Source organism: Bos javanicus, chromosome 18 (genome assembly GCF_032452875.1).
Source record: "Bos javanicus breed banteng chromosome 18, ARS-OSU_banteng_1.0, whole genome shotgun sequence".
NCBI classification, from domain to species: Eukaryota; Metazoa; Chordata; class Mammalia; order Artiodactyla; family Bovidae; genus Bos; species Bos javanicus.
The window spans coordinates 64,879,107-64,902,099 of NC_083885.1; the positions used below are offsets into that span (position 1 = coordinate 64,879,107).

At 45.1% G+C, this 22,993-nt stretch overlaps 1 protein-coding gene across 1 annotated transcript; it reads right to left on the minus strand.

Annotated features, from left to right (window-relative positions):
• Positions 1 to 5,499: 5,499 nt before the first annotated feature.
• On the minus strand, positions 5,500 to 9,851 carry DUXA (double homeobox A). Its single transcript, XM_061386543.1, has 5 exons — positions 9,654 to 9,851; positions 8,203 to 8,305; positions 7,493 to 7,638; positions 6,253 to 6,367; positions 5,500 to 5,765 (listed from the first exon to the last, which is right to left on the minus strand). The coding sequence occupies exons 1-4, from the start codon at positions 9,846 to 9,848 to the stop codon at positions 6,269 to 6,271; spliced, it is 543 nt and encodes a 180-aa protein (XP_061242527.1). The 5' UTR covers positions 9,849 to 9,851; the 3' UTR covers positions 5,500 to 5,765; positions 6,253 to 6,268.
• Between the last annotated feature and the right edge of the window lie 13,142 nt (positions 9,852 to 22,993).

Below are 22,993 nucleotides of genomic sequence, written 5' to 3' on the forward strand. Positions count from 1 at the left end.
CCTTCTCCTCCTGCCCTCAATCTTTCCCAGCATCAGGGGCTTTTCCAACGAGTCAGCTCTTCGCATCAGGTGGCCAAAGTACTGAAGTTTCAGTTTCAGCATCAGTCCTTCCGATGAATATTCAGGGTTGATTTCCTTTAGGATTGACTGCTTTGATCTCCTTGTATTCCAAGGGACTCTCAGAAGTCTTCTCAAGCACCACAGTTCGAAAGCATCAGTGGAAGCTTATGGCTCTCAAATTGATATTCCTCCAGCACTGACCCTCCTCTGAACCGAAGCTGTGTCCTCTGACAATCTTCCCACGCTGGGAGAGGCTGGGGATTTAGTGGTTAAACAAGGCACACTCCGGCTCCACTTGTCATAGCCACTGTACCATCAGCAAAAGACTTCCTTACTCCAGACCTCAGTTGCCTCATCAGTAGCAACAGGATGAGAGTGGAGAGGCTGTGGGCATTAGATGATGTAATACATGTAAAGAACTCAGAAGGATGCCCAGCACAGAGTTAATTGTTTGTGTTCATTATTATTAATATCTTTACCTTGAGAGTTGCCATTCCTCAGACAGATTCAGGGGTTTCGAAGTAAAGCATGAGGTCACAAAGAGTCAGACACGACTGAGCAACTGAACAACAGCCAGCAAACCAGGTGGACGGGGCACCTTACTTTCATCTTAACCCTATCAGATATTATGCTCTAGCTCACAGCCACAGCTTCTCTTCCACTGGCTCTCAACTCTTACTTGCCCTCTTTATTCTCCAAATGGATGCCCTTTTAAGCATAAGTTCAGTTCAGTCACAGCATGCCAGGCTTCCCTGTCCATCGCCAACTCCCGGAGTTTACTCAAACTCATGCCCATCGAGTCAGTGATGCCATCCAGCCATCTCATCCTCTGTCGTCCCCTTCTCCTCCTGCCCCCAATCCCTCCCAGCATCAGAGTCTTTTCGAATGAGTCAGCTCTTCGCATGAGGTGGCCAGAGTATTGGAGTTTCAGCTTCAGCATCAATCCTTCCAGTGAATGTTCAGGACTGATTTCCTTCAGAATGGACTGATTGGATCTCCTTGCAGTCCAAGGGACTCTCAAGAGTCTTCTCCAACACCACAGTTCAAAAGCATCCATTCTCGGCGCTCAGCTTTCTGTAAAGTCCAACTCTCACATCCATACATGACTACTGAAAAACCATAGCCTTCACTAGATGGACTTTTGGTGGCAAAGTAATGTCTCTGCTTTATACTATGCTGTCTAGGTTGGTCATAACTTTTCTTCCGAAGAGCAAGCATCTTTTAATTTCATGGCTTCAATCACCATCTGCAGTGATTTTGGAGCCCCCCAAAATAAAGTCTGTCCCTGTTTCCACTGTTTCCCCATCTTTTGCCATGAAGTGATAAGACCAGATGCTATGCTCTTAGTTCTCTGAATGTTGAGCTTTAAGCCAACTTTTTCTCTCTTCACTTTCACTTTCATCAAGAGGCTCTTTTGTTCCTCTTTGCTTTTCTGCCATAAGGGTGGTGTCATCTGCAAATCTGAGGTTATTGATATTTCTCCCAGCAATCTTGATTCCAGCTTTTGCTTCCTCCAGTCTAGCGTTTCTCATGATGTACTCTGCATATAAGTTAAATAAGCAGGGTGACAATATACAGCCTTGACATACTCCTTTCCTGATTTGGAACCAGTCTGTTGTTCCATGTCCAGTTCTAACTGTTGCTTCTTGACCTGCATACAGATTTCTGAGGAGGCAGGTCAGGTGGTCTGGTATTCCTATCTCTTTAAGAATTTTCCACAGGTTTTGTGATCCACATGGTCAAAGGCTTTGGGATAGTCAATAAAGCTGAAGTAGATGTTTTTCTGGAACTAAAGCGGATTATAAATCCTTGAACAGCTCAACGTTTTCCCTTTCAGTTAGATCTCAAATTCCTATAAGGGGCTGCCTTCTTGGCCACCCCTTACTTAGATTAACTTTCTCCCAAACATCAGATCAGACAATCTTTCTTCTGGTACATGATATTTTGTTTCTTTCCTACGTGAGGACTCATTAATAAGTGCTTAAATATTTTTTTAAATTTTTGGTTATACTGGGTCTTCACTGCTGCGCATGGGCTTTCTCTAGTTGAGGCCAGCAAGGGCCACTCTCTGTTGTGGTGTGTGGGCTTCTCACTGTGGGTGCTTCTTTTGTTGCAGAGCATGGGCTCTGGGGCGTGCCGGCTTCAGGGACTGCAGCACGCAGGCTCAGCAGATGCAGCTCCTGGACTCCAGAGCAGAGTCTCAGTAGTTGTGGCTTCCGGGCTTAGTTGCTCTTTGGCATGTGGGATCCTTCTGGACTGGGGATTGAACCCATATCTCCTGCATTGGCAGGTGGATTCTTCACCCCTGAGCCGGCAGGGAAGACCCATGTTAAGTGCTCTAGTGCAATAGTTTTAAGTTTTTTCTCTTGGGCCACGGATGTATATTCTCTTGAAATATATCCTTGTAGTTTCGGTTCTGTTGTGATTACGATATAAATTTCAATTATACTTTCAAGCCTATTAATGCCATCACATACGTAGGTATCAGTGTTTGAAGTGCACATTTATTAAATCAGAAAGACAATGTTACTTTTCTTTTTGGTCACACTTTGTGACATGCAGGATCTTCTTCCCTGACCAGGGATCAAACCCTCTGCTCCCTGCAGTGAAAGCACATAAGTCAACCACTGGACCACCGGGAATTCCCTGTTCACGTACTGTTGAATGAAGTAGTTATTCACTTCCTGTCACACTCATCATTTCTAGTACCCAGGGGTCCACTGGGACTTGTGGCTACTATACTGTTTTGGGGTGTTTGTGTGTGTGTGTGTGTGACTAGTATGATGTTTTTTGTGTATGTACATATGGCTACTATATCGAACATACATTTGGGCTCTGGACCCAATTCCAGCCAACCGATGCTGGAGACACCAGTGGGTATCCTGCAATTCAACCCAATTCCGACTCTATCAACTTGGAGATAGTGCCGTATTCCATGGGTTATAGGGGCTCAGTCCTAAGACTCTGCAACCAAACTCAGGTTCAGCTGCTCAAGGACCCAATATTAGAGACACGTGTTGGGCAAAAGCACAGAGGCTTTATTGGGAAAGCGGACAATCCTGGGAAGAAGCTGGACTCATGTTCCAAAAAACCAAATCCCCATTGCTGATCAGAGGGCAAGAGATTTCAAAGAATTAGACGTCCATCAGCAGATGAATGGATAAGAAAGCTGTGGTACATAGACACAATGGAGTATTACTCAGCCATTAAAAAGAATACATTTGAATCAGTTCTAATGAGGTGGATGGAACTGGAGCCGATTCTACAGAGTGAAGTAAGCCAGAAAGAAAAACACCAATACAGTATACTACTAGTACTACTAAGTCACTTCAGTCGTGTCCGACTCTGTGCGACCCCATAGATGGCAGCCCACCAGGCTCCCCGGTCCCTGGGATTCTCCATGCAAGAACACTGGAGTGGGTTGCCATTTCCTTCTCCAATGCATGAAAGTGAAAAGTGAAAGTGAAGTCGTTCAGTCGTGTCCAACCCTCAGCACCCCATGGACTGCAGCCTTCCAGGCTCCTCCGTCCATGGGATTTTCCAGGCAAGAGTACTGGAGTGGGGTGCCATTGCCTTCTCTGGTATACTAACGCATATATATGGAATTTAGAAAGATGGTAACGATAACCCTGTATGTGAGACAGCAAAAGAGACACAGATGTATAGAACAGTCTTTTGGACTCTGGGAGAGGGAGGGGGGATGATTTGGGAGAATGGCATTGAAACATGTATAATATCATATAAGAAACGAATCGCCAGTCCAGGTTCGATGCTGGATACAGGATTCTCAGGGCTGGTGCACTGGGATGACCCAGAGGGATGGTATGGGGAGGGAGGTGGGAAGGGGGTTCAGGATTGGGAACACGTGTACACCCGTGGCGGATTCATGTGGATGTATGGCAAAACCAAGAGACTATTGTAAAGTAATTAGCCTCTAATTAAAATAAATACATTTAAATTAGAAAATAATAATAAAAAAAGAATTTCAAGAATGCACAGGTGGAGAGGGGTGGCTGCATGCAGAGGAGTACAGTCATCTCTGACAGTCATCTTGAAATTTTTCATGGGTGGTCTGACCAGTGTCATCTTGGTTGTTTTAAGTACAGTTAATCTTCAGTTCCAGGGTCAATTTGTTCCTATTTCCTTGAGATGAACTCTCAGAATTGTGTCAGATGGAGCAGCTTATGTTGTGGCTACAGTCTGGTCATGATGTAGTCAACTTCTTCCAACTGATGGGGGCTCCAGTATTAAAGGATACGGCTCAGAAAATGATCTATAGCCCTGGCGTGCTAAGTCGCTTCAGTCCTGTTGGACTGTTTTTGACCTCATGAACGATAGCCTGGAGGTTCCTCTGTCCAAGGGATTCTCCAGGCAAGAATATTGGAGTGGGTTGCCCTTCCCCAGGGATCAAACCCTCATCTCTTAAGACTCCTGCATTCACAGGCAGTTTCTTTACCACTACTGCCTCCTGGGAAGCCCGAGATAACCCTTGTGAAGGAACTGAATCTCCTTGACTTTAATGGCTGAAGTATTTCATCTTTTCTTTCAAATTTAAACTTTTTACTTTGTATTGGAGTATAGCCAATTAACAACGTAGTGGTGGTTTCAGGTGACCAGTGAAGGGACTTAGCCATATATACACCTGTGTCCATTCTTCTCCAAATCCCAGTCCCGTCTAGGCTGCCACATAACACTGAGCAGAGTTTCCTGTGCTTACAGTAGGTCCTTGTTATCCATTTTAAATACAGCAGCGTGTACATGACCTTCCCATGTACAAACCTTCATCTTGTTTGACTGTTTTCCTTTGTTGCTGCATTTTTCTCTTGTCTCTGATTAAATCTATTCTTTGACTATAAATGCCTCCAACCAATCTCAAGTTCACATGGTTACCTGTACTTCTGACCAATAGGCTGTAAATCGGAGGTTCCCAGGAACCCTTCTCCTTGGGTCTGATTAATTTGCTACAGTGGCTCACAGAACTCAGGACAGTCACTAGATTACGGATTTATTACAAAGGCTATTAAAGGATGTAAGTCAACAGCCGGATGGCTACACAGGGTTGGTGAGGCATGTGACAAGGGGCCCAGAGCTTCCATGTCCTCTTCAGTGCATCACTCGCCCCTCCTCCACATGTTTGCTCTGAACCCATCCTTTTAGGGGTTTACTAGAGTCGGACATGACTGAGCGGCTTCACTTTCACTTTCGTGCATTGGAGAAGGAAATGGCAACCCACTCCAGCGTTCTTGCCTGGAGAATCCCAAGGACGGGGGAGCCTGGTGGGCTGCCGTCTATGGGGTCACACAGAGTCCGACACGACTGAAGCACCTTAGCAGCAGCAGTTTGATTAGAATCATGACACCACACATTTTGATGATTTTTGCTTGAATCAGTAGTATTCTGATGACCAAAAAAAAAATGATATTATTTATAATTATTTTATTGTCCTCAAGATCTGTTGAACTCTGAATCTGGATTTGGTCACTAGGGCTGCATGGTTCTTTGTATCATCTGTCTCTGCCTCCTGAAGTCCTCTTTACCATCTCCAGAAGCTGAAGCTGAAGGTATATTTAGAGGGATATGTTAAGGAAGATAATTAATGTGGAGTCCAGGCTGATGACATCAAATACACCAAATCTGTCTCCCTTTTCACTTTGTCCTGGCTCCAGAGAAATAAAACAGTCACTATGGAGTGCCGTTCTGTATACCTAAAGCAAAAAGGGAAAAGAAAAATTGAAGAAACCAGTTTATACATGCAAAAATGGAGGTGGATTCTTTCCAACGTTCCAGCCAAATATGGAACCTCCTACCCCTTGGGAAAGCCATGCATTAGCCAGCCCCTGGCAGAACACACCTGAGGATTCATCCTGCCAGTAACTCAGACATACCTTCCACAAAATCTGATTGTTTACCATGTGCCAGGACTAGGGAAAATATTAATAAACAAAGCTCACATACTAACAGGGTTTCTGGGTTCCAGTTCAGAGCTTGAAAAGCGGGCAGTGGAATTCCTCGGGAGGACCACAGACTTGGGGAGAGCCGTGGGGACTGTGACCACCCCCGCCCCCAGGGGGCACACTTGAGTGGAAGCATCATCCACTACCCAGAGGAAGCTGGAGTTGAGTCCGCCGTGCGGAATAACTGGCACTCAGGAGACTCTGATTGTGAGTCACATTGGGAACAGCAGGCTAGTACCTTCAACTCTCCCATATCAGAGATCCTGTCCCTGGTTTTGTCTTTGGTATAGAGCTTCTTCAAGGCCTCTTTTTCTCTGGATACGGAGTCTGGCTCTTCGGTTTTGGAACCAAATCTAAGTAGGTAAAACAAAGAGATTTAATGAAAAAAAAAAAATTGATGTCATGCAAGTCTCACCATCGCTCATCTTATAAGGCAAAGGTGAGGAAGAGATGGTTTCTTTTAGGCATAATTCTCAAACCACGGACATTCCATATGACATCTGGGAAAGTCTCTCACATCTCAAGATAAAGTTCAAAATTCTGAAATTTTTTGGGGGGGTTGTTGCTGTGTCTGTGGCTTGCAGGGATCTTAGTTCCCCAATCAGGGATCAAACCCGTGTCCCTGAAGTGGAAGCGTGGAGTCCTAACTACTGGACCACCAGAGATGTCCCTCAAAATTCTGAATCTTGTACAAACAGCTTTATGATTTACTGATAGGTTTCATATCCTGAAAGTCCCCGCAATTCCCTCATTATAAGTATTAGTCTTTCCTAAAGGGCCATACCTGTATTTCAGCTTTTCTCTCTGCCTGGAATTCTCTTCCCACTTCTTTCCTTCCTCTCAAAAATGCCTGATTTTACTCTATGACCCAGAATAGGGTAATGTCTTCTGGGAAGACATTGTTATCCCATGGGTGCATGCATAGTCAGTCATATCCAACTCTTCAGAACCCCCATGGACTGTAGCCCACCAGGCTTCTCTGTGCATGGGATTTTCCAGGCAAGAATACTGAAGTGAGTTGCCATTTTCTACTCCAGGGGATCCTCCCCACCCAGGGATTGAACATGAGTCTCCAGTGTCTCCTGCATTGCATTCTTTCACCTACTGAGCCCTTGGGGAAGAACTATTCAAGGCAGAAATCCCATTTTTCATCTGTCTTGCTTATCTTTTTTTCATTTATAACATATTATGCTATTTGTTTTTCTTAATATTTATTTATGTGGCTGCACCAGATCTTAGTTGCAGCACTTGCTTGGGATTTTTATAGTTATAGCATGCCTGTGGCATGTGGGATCTAGTTCCTTGACCAGGAATTGAACTGCACCCCAGGTATTGGGAGTATGAAGTCTTAGCCACTGAACCACCAGGGAGTCTTCATCTGTCCTGCTTATGATGTCTATGAGAATAAGTCCCTGATGGAGAAATCATTTAAAGATGTCTCATTATGAACACACAATATCAAGTCCCTTTTCGATTACCTGGACTCTTGACTCTGGAACCCCGATTTCTTCAGCAAGTTGCTCTCTGGAGTCAATCCCAGGATAAGGGTTTTCTGTGAACGCATTCTTAAGAGTTTGTAACTGAGAGGAAGTGAAGCTGGTGCGACACCGTCTGTCTGTTCCATCTGGAGTAGGGGTAGGATTGAAGGGAGAGAAACGTTTGGGATCAGCTTACATATTCAGATGAGGAACCCAAACATGTTCTCACCATCTAACTTGGAATCTGTTTCCACTCCTTGAGAAGGTGATTCAAGGTGGAAGGTTCTAGAAGGGTGTGCTCAGTCGCGTCCTACTCTCCACGGACTGTAGGACGCCAGGCTCTTCTGTCCATGGGATTACTGGGGTGGGTTGCCATTTCCTCCTCCAGGGGATCATCCTGACCCAGGCCTTGAACCCACATCTCTTGTGAGAAGCAGTAGTATTTGGCTAAATTGCTAGACTCCAGTGCAAATAAGCTAAGACTCAGAATATCTGGACCTTGTGGGGAGACTTTCCAGGGGCCTCATTGAACCCTTTGCTCCTGGGATGCCTTGACCAGGAAACCCCGGAGTAGGAAACATTCCTTTCCCACTCTCCTCTTACAAGGCGGAGAGAGGAAGAGGTGGTTTCTTTTAGGTGGCCCCAATCTCAAGAGGCACTTGCATCCCAGGAGGCTCTGGTGGGGAGCAGGGCTGGAGCAGGCTGTTTACCTTGAATCTTCTCTATGGGGGAGGCGTGGTCTTTGCTTGGGTCTAAGTTCTTCTTGGGTCTCTTCAGGAATCCATGCCTCGCTCTTCGATTCTGAAACCATATCTAAGAGAGGAAAAGAAAACGAGAGAATTAAACATGTTTATGTCGTCTCGGCTCCGTTGCTGCTCTTCTCCAAAGGGAGTGGTTCTGGGGCTGCCCTGGTGGTCCAGTGGTTAGTACTGCAGGTAGCATGAGCTCAATCCCTGGTCAGGGAACTGAAATCCCACGTGCCATGACATGGCCCCCAAAAGGGGGTGGGCAGTGATTCTTATGAACCCTAAACTCAGGGTTATCACTGATCCTGGTTACATTCAACTAAGCCTTAGATAAAGGCTTGGCATTCAGCATCTTCATGACCTGGTCCTAACACAATTTGCTATAATAATCTCTTTTTTAAAAGATTTTTTTATATGGACCATTTTTAAAGTCTTTATTGAATTTGTTACAATATTGCATCTGTTGTTTCCCTTCTGGTTTTTGGCCATGAGGCACCTGGGATCCTAGCTCCCCAGTGAGGAGTTAAACCTGCATCCCTTCATTGGAAGGCAATGCCTTACCCACTGCACCAGCAGGGAAGTCCCCTGTAATACTCTTTAAGTTGATAAGTGGATGCTGTAATTACTCTGCGTGTAAGATCTCCGTCCAGCCTGAATCTGCAACCTTACACCTGGGCTTCCCAGGTGGTACAGTGGTGAAGAATCTACCTGCCGATCCAGGAGACGTGGGTCCCATCTCTAGGTTGGCAAGATCCCCTAGAGAAGGGAATGACATCCCACTCCAGTATTCTTGCCTGAGAAATCCCATAGAGAGAGGAGCCTGGAGGGCTACAGTCCATGGGGTTGCAAAGAGTCACACAACTGAGCGCACACACACCAGTCTGCTATTCCCTGGTCTGCTAGAATTCATTGAAAGGAGAAGGTTAGCCCTCACACCATCCGTCATTCCTCTGGCATCTTACCACGTCATCGGACACTTGCTGCTATCTGTGACCACATCACCTAGATGACCTGATTGGCTTCTACACCCTTGAATAATGTGTCTTCCACACCATTCCTCTTTTCTGAAGGGGTATCTGCACATTTCTTGCCCACTCCTGGAAGCTCCTTCAACTGAGCACAAATATAACCAGACTCCTCCCTCTTCCCCTATAGCCTCCTTGGAGCAATTCTCTCAGGGTTACTTGAGATGCTGCCTCCCGGGCTTGGAGTCCTAAAAATTTCCACTGAGTAAAAACCTAACTCTCAGCTTTTCGGTTGTGACTGTTTTTTAAGTCGACACAAACACCTGTAGCTCTGTCTCGCTGCATCTAGCTCGGAGTCTTAGCTACTGGGCCACCAGATAAGTCCCCACCCCCCCATTCCCACCCTGAGTTTCTGCTTCTCGTCCTGGAGATCTGGAACTTGGAATGTACCTGAATTCTAGACTCTTCAGCGTTGATTTCCACAGCAAGTCTCTGTTTGGCAGTATAGCCAGGGTAAGGGTTTTGGCTGAATGCCTGGACGAGGATCTTCAACTGCTCTTCTGTGAACGAGGTACGGCTGCGCCTACATTTTGTCGCCATGGTCTCTGGGGAAAGAGAGACCAATAAATCGGAGGAGAGAAGCATTAAATGGGCCATTGTATGTATTCACGCTTCAGCTTAGAGCTTGTCTTTCATTTCCTCTTTCATTCTGAATCCACCAGAACCCAGATGGAAAGAACCCGCGATTAAAAGCCCTTAAGTGCACAAGGGTGGTGATTCTTGAAGCTTCCTTAGTTGACCTGAAGGTCATGACTAGGGACATATGTCTTCTGTTTAAAAAAAAAAAAAAAAAAAAACATGAAAAACTGATGGGTCCCAGTCCTATGGATCAAGAACAATGCAAGTCAGGATGACGCAGGTGATGTCGTGACAATGATGGGCATTTGAACTCACAAAGAGCACCTGTTACAGGTATTGTTGAGCTCCTTTCAGGTTTTCTGGTTAAATTCCTAGTACAGATTGACTCATTTTGAAGTTCATTGCCCTCAACAAATAGGATCAGTTCCCATTGTTTTTTGCCTCACTGCATAGCCTGCAGGATCTTAGTTCCCCGACCAGTGCTTGAACCTGTGCCCCCTGCAACGGAAGCACCGATCCTTACCTGCTGGGCCATCAGGGAAATCCCCCTACAAATATTTTTTTAAACACCATGGGGTGAACACAATTCGTACATTCAGTAGAATCTTCAAATAACGAATACATGCCATGTTGCATGATTTTAGATATGATACAGCTCATTAAAATAGCCAAATCTGGAAAACCTGGGCGTTCATTTTGGAACATGAATGAAATAGGCTTGGTAAACTAAATAAGATGAAAAGAAAATTTACCGTGCATGCTAGAGGTTCGTTTGGAGCTGGACTCATACAAAGAGGAAACTTAGGGATTTGCTTTGGTTGACAACCTCACAGAAAAGAACACGCTGGATCATATCGTGGTTCTATTTTTCTTTTTTAAGGAGCCTCCACACTGGTCTCCCAGGTGGCGCTAGTGGTAAAGAAGCCGCCTGCCAATGCAGGAGACGCAAGAGACAAGGGCTCCATCCCAGGGTCAAGAAGATCCCCTGCAGAAGGAAATGGCAACCCTCTCCAGTATTTCTTGCCTGAAAAATTCCACAGGCAGAGGAGCCTGGTGGTCCATAGGGTCGCAAAGAGTCCGACACAATTGAGTGGCTAAACAACAACAGTAGGTAGTTTTAACCCCAACTCCATTTCTTTGTAACAGATTACAAAGAATAATTTGTAATTCTAACCCCAAATACATCTCCATGACAGTTTTCAGAATGGTATTTTGTAGTAAGCTGAAGGAACTGAACACCCATTGCTAGGAGAATGGATAAGTAAAACCTGGTATATTCCCGTAATGGAATTTTACACACAAGACAAAGTAATGAGGGAAAAAATGACAGAGAAATAAGCTCGGTAGAGCAGGAGGGTTGGAGAAGAGAAAATGAACCAGAAGCAGATGAGGTCTTAGACCTCCAAGTGGGCAGATTGTATGGGGCCTCTTGAGGCCATGTGCCTTTGACTCTAGTATGGTGGGGCTTCCCAGGTAGACCCAGGTGCAATCCCTGGGTCAGGAGGATCCCATGGAGAAGGAATGGCGACCCACTCCAGTATTCTTGCCTGGGAAATCCCATGGACAGAGGAGCTGGCAGGCTACAGTCATGGGGTCTCAGAGTGGGACACGACTGAGCAATCTTGGCTGGCCAATAGTGAGAAGAGTTGATCAGACAGTTTGACAAGATCACACAGGCTACAGAGTTGAAAATAGATTGAATCAGGGCCAGGATGGGGGCAGAGAGATCAATTCTTGCCATAATCCAGCAATGATGGTTTAAGTGTTTTGTTAAAGCCAACAGGATTCTCAGCCTGGTTAGGTGTAGCTTATGAATTCCCCAGTCAAGAACACTGGAGTGGGTAGCCATTCCTTCCTCCAGGGGATCTTCCCTACCCAGGGATCAAACCCAGGTCTCCTGCATTGCAGGCAAATTCCTTACCATCTGAGCCACCAGGGAAGCCCTATGAGAGAAAGACAAGGCCAAGAACGCTTAGGTTTGGGGCACAAACAGTTGATATTTGGTGAGCACGGAGAACAGGAGGAAGAATTTGGGTCTGAACATAAGGAGTTTCATTTGGGACACGTTGATTTTGAGACACCTATTACAGGCAGTCAGATGCACAAAGCTGAAGTTCAGGAGACAAGTTCAGTCTGGAGAGAGAAATCTGAAAGCTACTTCGATTCCAAAGCTTACTGGTCTCAGGGCTTTTTGATGACCCCCATCATTTCCTTGGGTTTCCCCGGTGGCACTAACGGTAAAGAACCTGGCTGCTGATAAGAGATGTGGATTCCATCCCTGGGCGGGGAGATCCCCTGGAGAAGAAAATGGCAGTCCGCTCCAATGTTCTTGCCTGGAGAATCCCATGGATAGAGGATCCTGGTGAGCTACAGCCCAGGTGGCTGCAAATAGTCGGACACGACTGAAGCCACTTAGCCCAGCACGTAGTTCCTCTTCCTTCTTCCATCAATTTTTCCCTTCCATCTCCCTTCTTGAACCAACGCTTTGTATTGTTCAGTTGTTTTCACCCTCCTCCTGTATTGTCTGGTTCTTGCGTGCCTCCATCTTTTTGAAATTCCCAGTGCTCAGATGCAGAGAAAACAGCATGCTTTCATATTACAGGAGGGATCAGTTTTCTCTTACCTAGCACAGCTATTTAAACGCTTGAAAAATGGGACTCCCATACCTTCTCATAAGCTCGGTATGTTTCCAGTCCAATTCCCCTCCCCCTCCCCCCAACCAAGGAAAGAGCACAGCGGTCTGAAGCGTGAGGAACTTACTGTCTGAAGGACCGTCTTGACCCGTCTGCAGAGGAGCTCCAAAGGCTGTTTCCAGCAGAAGGCAGACGAGCAGCAGCAGCTAGTTGGCTTTTATAGGAGCAGCCTGTTTGGCCCCACCCACTTACGTAAGTATAAACCCATCTATTCCAGCAAGGACTAGATAGGATCTTTTCTTCCTTTGAATGAATTATTTATTTACTTATTTTTATTTTTTGGCTGTGCCCCCCCTTGGCATGTGGGATCTTAGTTGCCCGAATGGGAGTCAGACCCATGCCCCCTGCATTTGAAGCAAGGCGTTTTAACCACTGGATCACCAGGGAAGTCCCCTGAGATTGAATTATTTATACCAACATCCACACCTGAACAAGTGCATTTTTGAGCAGTATTGCTCTTACGCATCTCCCCCCGCCCCATGTTATGTACATATTATTCTCTTTGAAATTGCTTTTTCATATTCTTCACTTATCTTTTGAAGTGGTAGCCTTTTCTTATTTAATTAATAACTAGCAGCAGGATTGAAGTGAGGTAAAGTCGGTAAGTTGTATCTGACTTTTTGCACTGGAGTGGGTTGCTATTTCCTTCTCCAGGGGATCTTTCCGACCCAGGGATTGAACCCAGGTCTCTCTCCCACATTGTAGGCAGACGCTTTACCATCTGAGCCCCTAGGGAAGTCAAGCGGCAGGATTAGGGTGAGGCAAATGAGGTTCTCATTTCTAGGGAGCAGTATTTAAGTGGGGGGATGCTGAAGGTTCTGTGGTCAAGACAAATGATATTTGGATGCAGTACTTAAAAAATTAAAATTAATTGCAAAAAGTCCATGTTTTCAAAATGTGAGAATTGTAGATAGGGACTTGCTGGAGGTCCGGTGGTTAAGACCTCACCTTGCAGTGCAGGGGGCATGGGTTCCAGCCCTGATCAGGAAACTAAGATCCCACATGCCACTGGGTGTGGCCAAAAAAACAAAACAACTGTAAATAAAAACAGGATCCTATCCAGTACTGTCAGGAGTTATGCATCTGAGGGCACAGTGCTGTGACTAAAAGAGCTCTCCTTTGCAATTTCTTCTCAAGGTCATTGGTCAGTTCTGGGGGAAGCTGACAAGTCCTTTTAATTTTTTATAGTTGCCATCCACAGTAGTGCAAAACAGAGAAGATTTTATAACTCATATGTGTTTGTGTGATTCAGGAGGAGTCAGAGTGTCAGGTGACACCACCGAGGAGGACCCATGCTGTAAGTAGCACGTTTGGGAACCCTCCTACACTGTTGGTGGGACTGGAAACTGGCACAGCCACTGTGGAACACAGTATGGAGGTTCCTTAAAAAAACTAAAACTAGAGTTACCATTGTTGTTGCTCGGTCGCTCAGCTGTGTGTGACTCTGTGACCCCATGGACTGTAGCACCCCAGGCTTCCCTGTCCATCACTATCTCCTGGAGTTTGCTCAAACTCATGTCCATTGAGTCTATGATGCCATCCAACCATCTCATCCTTTGTTGCCTCCCTTCTCCTCCTGCTCTCGATCTTTCCCAGCATCAGGGTCTTTTCCAATGAGTGGCCACGGTATCGGAACTTCAGCTATATCATCAGTACTTCCAATGAATATTCAGTTGATTTCCTTCAGGATTGACTGGTTTGATCTCCTTTCAGTCCAAGGGATTCTCAAGAGTCTCCTCCAGCAACACAGTTCGAAAGCATCAATTCTTCGGCACTCAGCCTTCTTTGTGGTCCACCTCTCACATTCATGCATGATTACTGGAAAAACCGTAACTTTGACTATACAGACCTGTGTCAGCAAAGAGATGTCTTTGCTTTTGAATATCCTGTCTAGGTTTGTCATAGCCTCTTTTCCAAGGTGCAAGAGTCTTTTAATTTCGTGGCTACAGTCACCATGAAATTAAGTTACCTTATGACCCACCTGATCTGCCTCTTGAGAAATTTGTATGCAGGTCAGGAAGCAACAGTTACAACTGGACATGGAACAACAGACTGGTTCCAAATAGGAAAAGGAGCACGTCAAGGCTGTATATCGTCACCCTGTTTATTTAACTTATATGCAGAGTACACCATGAGAAACGCTGGGCTGGAAGGCACATGCTGGAATCAAGATTGCCGGGAGAAATATCAATAACCTCAGATACGCAGATGACACCACCCTTATGGCAGAAAGTGAAGAGGAACTCAAAAGCCTCTTGATGAAAGTGAAAGTGGAGAGTGGAAAAGTTGGCTTACAGCTCAACATTCAGAAAATGAAGATCGTGGCATCCGGTCCCATCACTTCATGGGAAATAGATGGGGAAACAGTGGAAACAGTGTCAGACTTTATTCTTTTGGGCTCCAAAATCACTACAGATGGTGACTGCAGCCATGAAATTAAAAGACGCTTACTCCTTGGAAGGAAAGTTATGACCAACCTAGATAGCATATTCAAAAGCAGAGACGTTACTTTGCCAACAAAGGTTCGTCTGGTCAAGGCTATGGTTTTTCCTGTGGTCATGTATGGATGTGAGAGTTGGACTGTGAAGAAGGCTGAGCGCCAAAGAATTGATGCTTTTGAAGTGTGGTGTTGGAGAAGACTCTTGAGAGTCCCTTGGACTGCAAGGAGATCCGATCAGTCCATTCTGAAGGAGATCAGCCCTGGGATTTCTTTGGAAGGAATGATGCTAAAGCTGAAACTCCAGTACTTTGGCCACCTCATGCAAAGAGTTGACTCATTGGAAAAGACCCTGATGCTGGGAGGGATTGGGGGCAGGAGGAGAAGGGGACGACAGAGGATGAGATGGCTGGATGGCATCACTGACTTGATGGACGTGGGTCTGGGTGAACTCCGGGAGTTGGTGATGGACAGGGAGGCCTGCATGCTGCACTTCATGGGGTCGCAAAGAGTCGGACACGACTGAGCAACTCAACTGAACTGAACTGAACTGATCTGAACTATGACCCAGCAATCCCATTCCTGGGCGTATACGCAGAGAAAGTCATAATTCAAAAAATACATGCACCCCAATGTTCATAGCAGCACTGTTTACAATAGCCAGGAATTCTTTCCTGGTTCTCAGATCTCCCCTTATTGGCTGATGAAACTACGTTATGTTGGGTGGTGCTAAACTCCTCTTTGGAGGAGTAGATTATCCTTGAAACTTAGTTTCAAGAAGAGGTACCCGGGTTACCCTAAATTGAAAGACTCTGAAGCCTTGCTTGAAAGTCTCCCTAACCCAAAATCTAGTTCATTGCCTCATTTGAAAAAAAAAAAAACTAACTTTATTTATTTATTTATTTATTTTTGGCTGCCCTGGGTCTTCATTGCTGGGAGGGCTTTTCTCCAGTTGCCATGAGTGGGGGCTGCACTCTAGTTGCGGTGTTCAGGCTTCTCTTCTTACGAGCACAGGCTCTAGGCACGCAGGCTTCAGTAGCCTGTGGAGAGGCGTGTGGACTCCAGAGCACAGGCTCAGGAGTTGTGGCTCACAGGCTTAGGAGCTCCGCAGCACGTGGGCTCTTCCCAGATCAGGGATCAAGCCTGTCTCCTGCACTGGCGAGTGAATTCTTTACCACTGAGCCACCAAAGAGGCCGTCCTCACCTCCTTAAGCCTCTTCTAGGGTTTGTCCAGGATAAATACAAATCTTTAAAGTCTTTCCCACAAATAAGAGAGCTTTAGCCATCTGAGCAAGCAGATTTAACCTATTCCCACTGTTCTTTATAAACTACTAAGTTTACATTGTAATACCTTATTCACACCCAAGTGTCAAAGCCATGAGATCTCTACTTTTGCCTGTTTATATGTCTGAGTACACATTATACCTTTGATAAAAGTCTCTACCTCTAGATAAGGTTTCTCAAAATTAAATTTAGAGAGGAGCTCTATTTAATTGACTTAAAAGGTCAATGCTTAAAATGTAATATTTTTTAAATGTGGAAGAAGCTGGCTAGAATGAATTTCAGGTTCATGTGTTCTAAGAAAAGTCGGATTTTTTTCTTTCCTGTTTTTTTTTTTTTTTTTTGGCTGTGTGGGCTCTTTGCTGCCTTGCAGGTTCCTCAGGCTGTGGTGTGAGGTCTTAGCTGCCCTGTGGTATGTGGGCTCCTCGATCCCCCAGCAATGATGGAACCCGCTTCCCCTGCATTGGGAGTCCCCTTGGCATAGGCAAGTGTGAGTCCAGCCAGTGCATGGAGCAGGAAACTGAGGTGGAATAAAGCAGAAAGCAGTAAAGGACTATGACGACTTCTGAGACCATGGGGCCCAGGCAGTCAGATTTTTCGTAGAGAAGGCATCCTCTTATGTTGTATATTACGTCATTGTGTCTCACTTTTCTGTTGCTGTGTAAGTGTTTTCATACACGTGTGGCTTAAAACAATGCACACCAATTATTTCACAGTTTGAGTGGATCAGGAGTTTGGTCACGCCTTAGCTGAGTTGTCTGCTTCAAGGTCTTACAAGATTGTGTTTAAGTTGTCAGTGAGGACCAAAGTCTCAATGAAGACTGGACTGAGAAGCAAGATACTTCAAAACTCATTCGGGTTATGCCTAGAATTTATTTTCTTGTGGTTGTAGGACTGAAGGTTTTAGCTTCTTGTTGTCTGTTGGTGAAGGTCACCCTCAGCTTCTACAGACTGCCTGAGCTTTCTTATCTTGTGAGCCTGCCAACACAGTCGCTTGCTTCATCAAGCCTGCCAAGGAAAGACAGAATCCAGAAAGACAGGTCTAACCCTGTACACATAATCACATGTATCCCACTACCTTTGGTGCATTCTGTATGTCTAGAAGCAAGTTACAGATGTGGCCCCAAATTCAGGAGAGAGGTCGTACAAAGGCTGGAACATCAAGAGGCAAGGATTTTGAGGCCCACACTGGTTATATACATACATATATCTGTATAGATATCTATATAGATGTATTTGTGTGTGTGATGATTTAAAAATTACAGGAAATTTTAAAAAATTATGTTATTTTATTTTTGAGCACACTGGGTCTTCATTGCTGCGTGTGGTTTTCTCCTGTTGTGGGGAGTGGGGGCTAGCCTTCACTGCAGTGTATGGGCTTCTCTTACTGTGGTGCACAGGCTCCAGAGCACACAGGTTCAGTAGTCGTGGCGCACGGGCTTAGTTGACCCGCAGCACATGGGATCTTCCCGGACAAGGGATTGAACCCATGTCCCCAAGTTGGCAGGCAGAGTCTTAAGCATTGAACTATCAGTGAAGTCCAGGACATTTTTAAGAATAGCACAGAGAAACTCCATAGAGCCTTAATGTCGATTTATCCACTAACATTCTGTCACATTTGCTGTAGCATTCTCATTCTCTCTTTCCTTCCCATTATCCATCAATTTATATCTGCCTAAACCATTCGAGAACATTACACTTACTGTCTCTTTCTTCTTAAATATTTGTTTGTATTTTTTTGAGGGGGGAAAAAACATTATCTCACACAGCCAGAGGGAAATTTCCAATATCGGGGAATTTAACATTAAATCAGTAGATACATAAGGCTCATGTTACATTCATCATATATAATCCATCATATGCGGTGTTGTTGTTGTTGCTGTTCAGTTGCTAAGTCGTGTCTGACTCTTTGTCACCCCATGGACTGCAACATGCTGGGCTCCCCTGTCCCCCACTGTCTCCCAGAGTTTTCTCAAATTCATGTTCATTGAGTCAGTGATGCTATCTATCAAATGTGATCAGATCAGATCAGATCAGTCGCTCAGTCGTGTCCAACTCTTTGCGACCCCATGAATCGCAGCACGCCAGGCCTCCCTGTCCAACACCAACTCCCGGAGTTCACTGAGACTCATGTCCATCGAGTCAGTGATGCCATCCAGCCATCTCATCTGTCATCCCCTTCTCCTCCTGCCCCCAATCCCTCCCAGCATCAGAGTCTTTTCCAATAAGTCAACTCTTCTCATGAGGTGGCCAAAGTACTGGAGTTTCAGCTTTAGCATCATTCCTTCCAAAGAAATCCCAGGGCTGATCTCCTTCAGAATGGACTGATCGGATCTCCTTGCAGTCCAAGGGACTCTCAAGACTCTTCTCCAACACCACAGATCAAGAGCATCAATTCTTCGCCACTCAGCCTTCTTCACAGTCCAACTCTCACATCCATACATGACCACAGGAAAAACCATAGCCTTGACTAGACGAACCTTTGTTGGCAAAGTAATGTCTCTGCTTTTGAATATGCTATCTAGGTTGGTCAAAACTTTCCTTCCAAGGAGTAAACGTCTTTTAATTTCATGGCTGCAGTCACCATCTGCAGTGATTTTGGAGCCCAGAAAAATAGTCTGACACTGTTTCCACTGTTTCCCCATCTATTTGCAAAGATGGGCTTGATAAAGGACAGAAATGGTATGGACCTAACAGAAGCAGAAGATATTAAGAAGAGATGGCAAGAATACACAGAAGAACTGTACAAAAAAGATCTTCACGACCCAGATAATCACGATGGTGTGATCACTGACCTAGAGCCAGACATCCTGGAATGTGAAGTCAAGTGGACCTTAGAAAGCATCACTACGAACAAAGCTAGTGGAGGTGATGGAATTCCAGTTGAGCTATTCCAAATCCTGAAAGATGATGCTGTGAAAGTGCTGCACTCAATATGCCAGCAAATTTGGAAAACTCAGCAGTGGCCACAGGACTGGAAAAGGTCAGTTTTCATTCCAATCCCAAAGAAAGGCAATGCCAAAGAATGCTCAAACTACCACACAATTGCACTCATCTCACACGCTAGTAAAGTAATGCTCAAAATTCTCCAAGCCAGGCTTCAGCAATATGTGAACCGTGAACTTCCTGATGTTCAAGCTGGTTTTAGAAAAGGCAGAGGAACCAGAGATCAAATTGCCAACATCCGCTGGATCATGGAAAAAGCAAGAGAGTTCCAGAAAAACATCTATTTCTGATTTATTGACTATGCCAAAGCCTTTGACTGTGTGGATCACAATAAACTGTGGGAAATTCTGAAAGAGATGGGAATACCAGACCACCTGATCTGCCTCTTGATAAATTTGTATGCAGGTCAGGAAGCAACAGTTAGAACTGGACATGGAACAACAGACTGGTTCCAAATAGGAAAAGGAGTTCGTCAAGGCTGTATATTGTTACCCTGTTTATTTAACTTATATGCAGAGTACATCATGAGAAACTCTGGACTAGAAGAAACACAAGCTGAAATCAAGATTGCTGGGAGAAATATCAATAACCTCAGATACGCAGATGACACCACCCTTATGGCAGAAAGTGAAGAGGAACTCAAAAGCCTCTTGATGAAAGTGAAAGTGGAGAGTGAAAAAGTTGGCTTAAAGCTCAACATTCAGAAAATGAAGATCGTGGCATCCGGTCCCATCACTTCTGGGAAATAGATGGGGAAACAGTGGAAACAATGTCAAATGTAATATCATCTATCAAACAATGGATCAGTACCAGATTTGATCTGGTTAGGCAGAAGTTTGTTTTCTTTGGGGATTTAAATATGGTCTTAGGTAATATGTATGAGTGCCAAATTAAGAAGGGGTGGGATATGATTGCTTGTTTTCTGTGTAAACTGGACTGGGTTATGCTACTCAGTTATTGGATCCAATACTGATCTAGGTGTTGCTGTGAAGGTATTTTGTTGATGTGCTCAGCATCTGCAATCAGTTAGTCAGCTGATTATCCAATCTTTTAAGTGAAGGATTTTATTTTGATTGAGTCTTCCTTATCTAATCAGTTGAAGGCCTTGAGAGGAAAAGTAAAAATAAACAGAGGTGGCTCAGAGGTTAAAGCTCTGCCTGCAAGGCGGGAGACCCGGGTTCAATCCCTGGGTCTCGGAAGATCCCCTGGAGAAGGCAACGGCACCCCACTCCAGTATTCTTGCCTGGAGAATCCCTTGGACGGAGGAGCCTGGTAGGTTACAGTCCATGGGGTCGCAAAGAGTGGGACATGACTGAGTGACTTCACTTTCACTTTCACTTTGAGGAAAACATTCAGCTTCAAGCCTGCAGCATTAGTTCTGACTGCAGTTTCCAATCTGTTCTCTACCCAGTGGATTTTGGACTTGCCAGGCCCCACAACTGCATAACCCAATTCCTTGAAATAAATCTCTTATGTTGTTCAGTTGCTAAGTCATGTTTGACTCCCTGCAATCCCATGGACTACAGCATGCCATGCGTCCCTGTCCTTCACTATCTCCCAGAGTTTGTTCAAACTCATGTCCATTGAGTCAGTGATGTTATCTAACCATTTCGTTCTCTGCCATCCACTTCTCCTCTTGCCCTCAATCTTTCCCAGAATCACAATCTTTTCCAATGAGTCAGCTCTTTGTATACGGTGGCCAAAGTATTGCAGCTGCAGCTTCAGCATCAGTCCTCCCAATGAATATTCAAGGTTGTTTTCCTTTTGGATTGACTGGTTTGATCTCCTTGCTGTTCAAGGGACTCTCAAGAGTCTTCTCTAGCACCACAATTCAAGAGCATCAGCTATTTCACGCTCAGCTTTCTTTGTGGTCCAACTCTCATATCCATTCATGACTACTGGAAAAACCATAGCTTTGAGTATATGGACCTTTGTCGGCAAAGTGCTGTCTATTTTTTAATGCACTGTCTGTGTTTGTCATAGCTTTCCTCCCAAGGAGCAAGTGTGTTTGAGTTTCATGGCTGCAGTCACCATCTTCGGTGATTTTGGAGCCCAAGAAAATAAAACCTGTCACGGCTTCCACTTCTCTCTTCTTAAAAAAAAAAAAATTAAATCCCTTAGGGGCATTTTATGCACTCTCTGATTCCATTTCTCAATCTGTATGCACCCTCAAATCCTGAAAAATTCACTTTATTCTTTCAGCTCCACATTTATGGGGGGAAAATCAGCAATGGTGCCTTCTCAGATTGCTTAATCTACCTCTTGGTGGACACTGGAAGCTCTAACATGAGCTTGTTAGTTTCCTGTCATCAATTGCGTGGGTCTAGTATTCACACTCTGATCATTTTCTTCTTCTGTCTTCACTCATTCCCTTGAAAGTCTCATCTAACCATGACTTAAAATGATAGTATAAGGTAACAACTTTGAAATTTATATATGCAGGCTTGAACTCTCTCTTAATGTTCAATCATAGGTTGAAATGCCTAAGTGACACATACTTTGTGGTCTCATAAACCTTTCAAATTTATCATGTTAAAGACTGGAGTCTTCGTCTTCCCTGGTGGCTCAGTGGTAAAGAATCCACCTGCCAATGCAGGAGACATGGGTTCAATCCCTGATCTGGGAAGATCCCACATGCTGAGGAGCAACTAAGCCCATCAGCCACAACTATTGAACCTGTGCTCTAGAGCCCGGGAGCTGCAACTATTGAGTCCACGGGCTGCAGCGACTGAAGCCCGTGTGCTCTAGAGCCTGTGCTCCACAGTACGAGAAGCCACTGCAGTGAGAAGCTTGCATACTACAGAGAGTAGTCCCCACTCGCCACAACTAGAGAAAAACCCCACACAGCTGCAAAGACCCAGGGCAGCCAAAAAAACAAAACCAAAAACCTGAAGTCTTCATTTCCTCCCCAGGTCTCTTCAACATGTGGCTTTCAGGGGATGGAAAATCCATGCTTCAGGTGACCTAGGTCAACTATATATGAAGGAGACTCAGGGTAGAAGACGACTCGGGAGTGCAGTAAGGCATGTGTGCAGTGCATCAAGATGGGACTTCTGGTTTCCTTTTCAAGGTAATTTTTAAGCTACTTAAAAAAAAATATGTTCCCTCAGAATGCTACCAAGCCAAACTCAGGTTCACTCACTCCATGCACAGCAAAGCCAACCTGACAACGGGTTGTGGTGAAAGTACAGCGTTTATCGCAGGGCGCCGACCAAGGAGAATGGGGAGCTCACACTCACACCTTGATGGCTTCAGGCGAGGGTTTATTTAAAAAAAACACACATTTATTGATAATTAATTAGTACACGGCTGCACTGGGTCTTTCCATGGCACACAGGCTCTTCATTGCTATGCTCAGGCTTCCTCTAGTTGCACAGACTGCGGCTACTCCTGAGTTGTGGCTTCTCTTGTTGCTGACCACAGACTCTAGAGCACGAGGGCTTCAGTAGTTGCGGTGCATGGGCTTAGTTGCCCTGCAGCATGTGGGATCTTAGTTCTCAGACCAGGGGATCGACCCCATGTCCACTGCACTGGCAGGCAGATTCCTAACCCCTGGACACCAGGGAAAGTCCCCAGGCAAGGGTTTTTAAAGACAGTGTTAGGGGAGAGGGTCCCAGGATGCATGATCAGCTCATGGAGAATTTTCTGATTGTTCGATGCTGAGGTAGCAGGGTCGTGTTTCAGGAATCTCACCATCAATCTTCTGATTCCAAGCAGTCTGTGGTCTATGTGTTTGAGGTCAGCAGTTTCCACCTGGTGAGAATTTGGTCAGACATTGTTAACTGTCTTCCTCG

Excerpts from the sequence above, each read along its gene's own strand:
- DUXA (XM_061386543.1), bottom strand. The coding sequence starts at position 9,848 with ATGCTTCTCTCCTCCGATTTATTGGTCTCTCTTTCCCCAGAGACCATG. Across the intron at positions 7,639-8,202 it reads CCCCATAGAGAAGATTCAAG|ATGGAACAGACAGACGGTGT; the intron begins GTAAACAGCCTG and ends CCCCTACTCCAG. Across the intron at positions 6,368-7,492 it reads TTCCAGAGTCAAGAGTCCAG|ATTTGGTTCCAAAACCGAAG; the intron begins GTAATCGAAAAG and ends TTACCTACTTAG.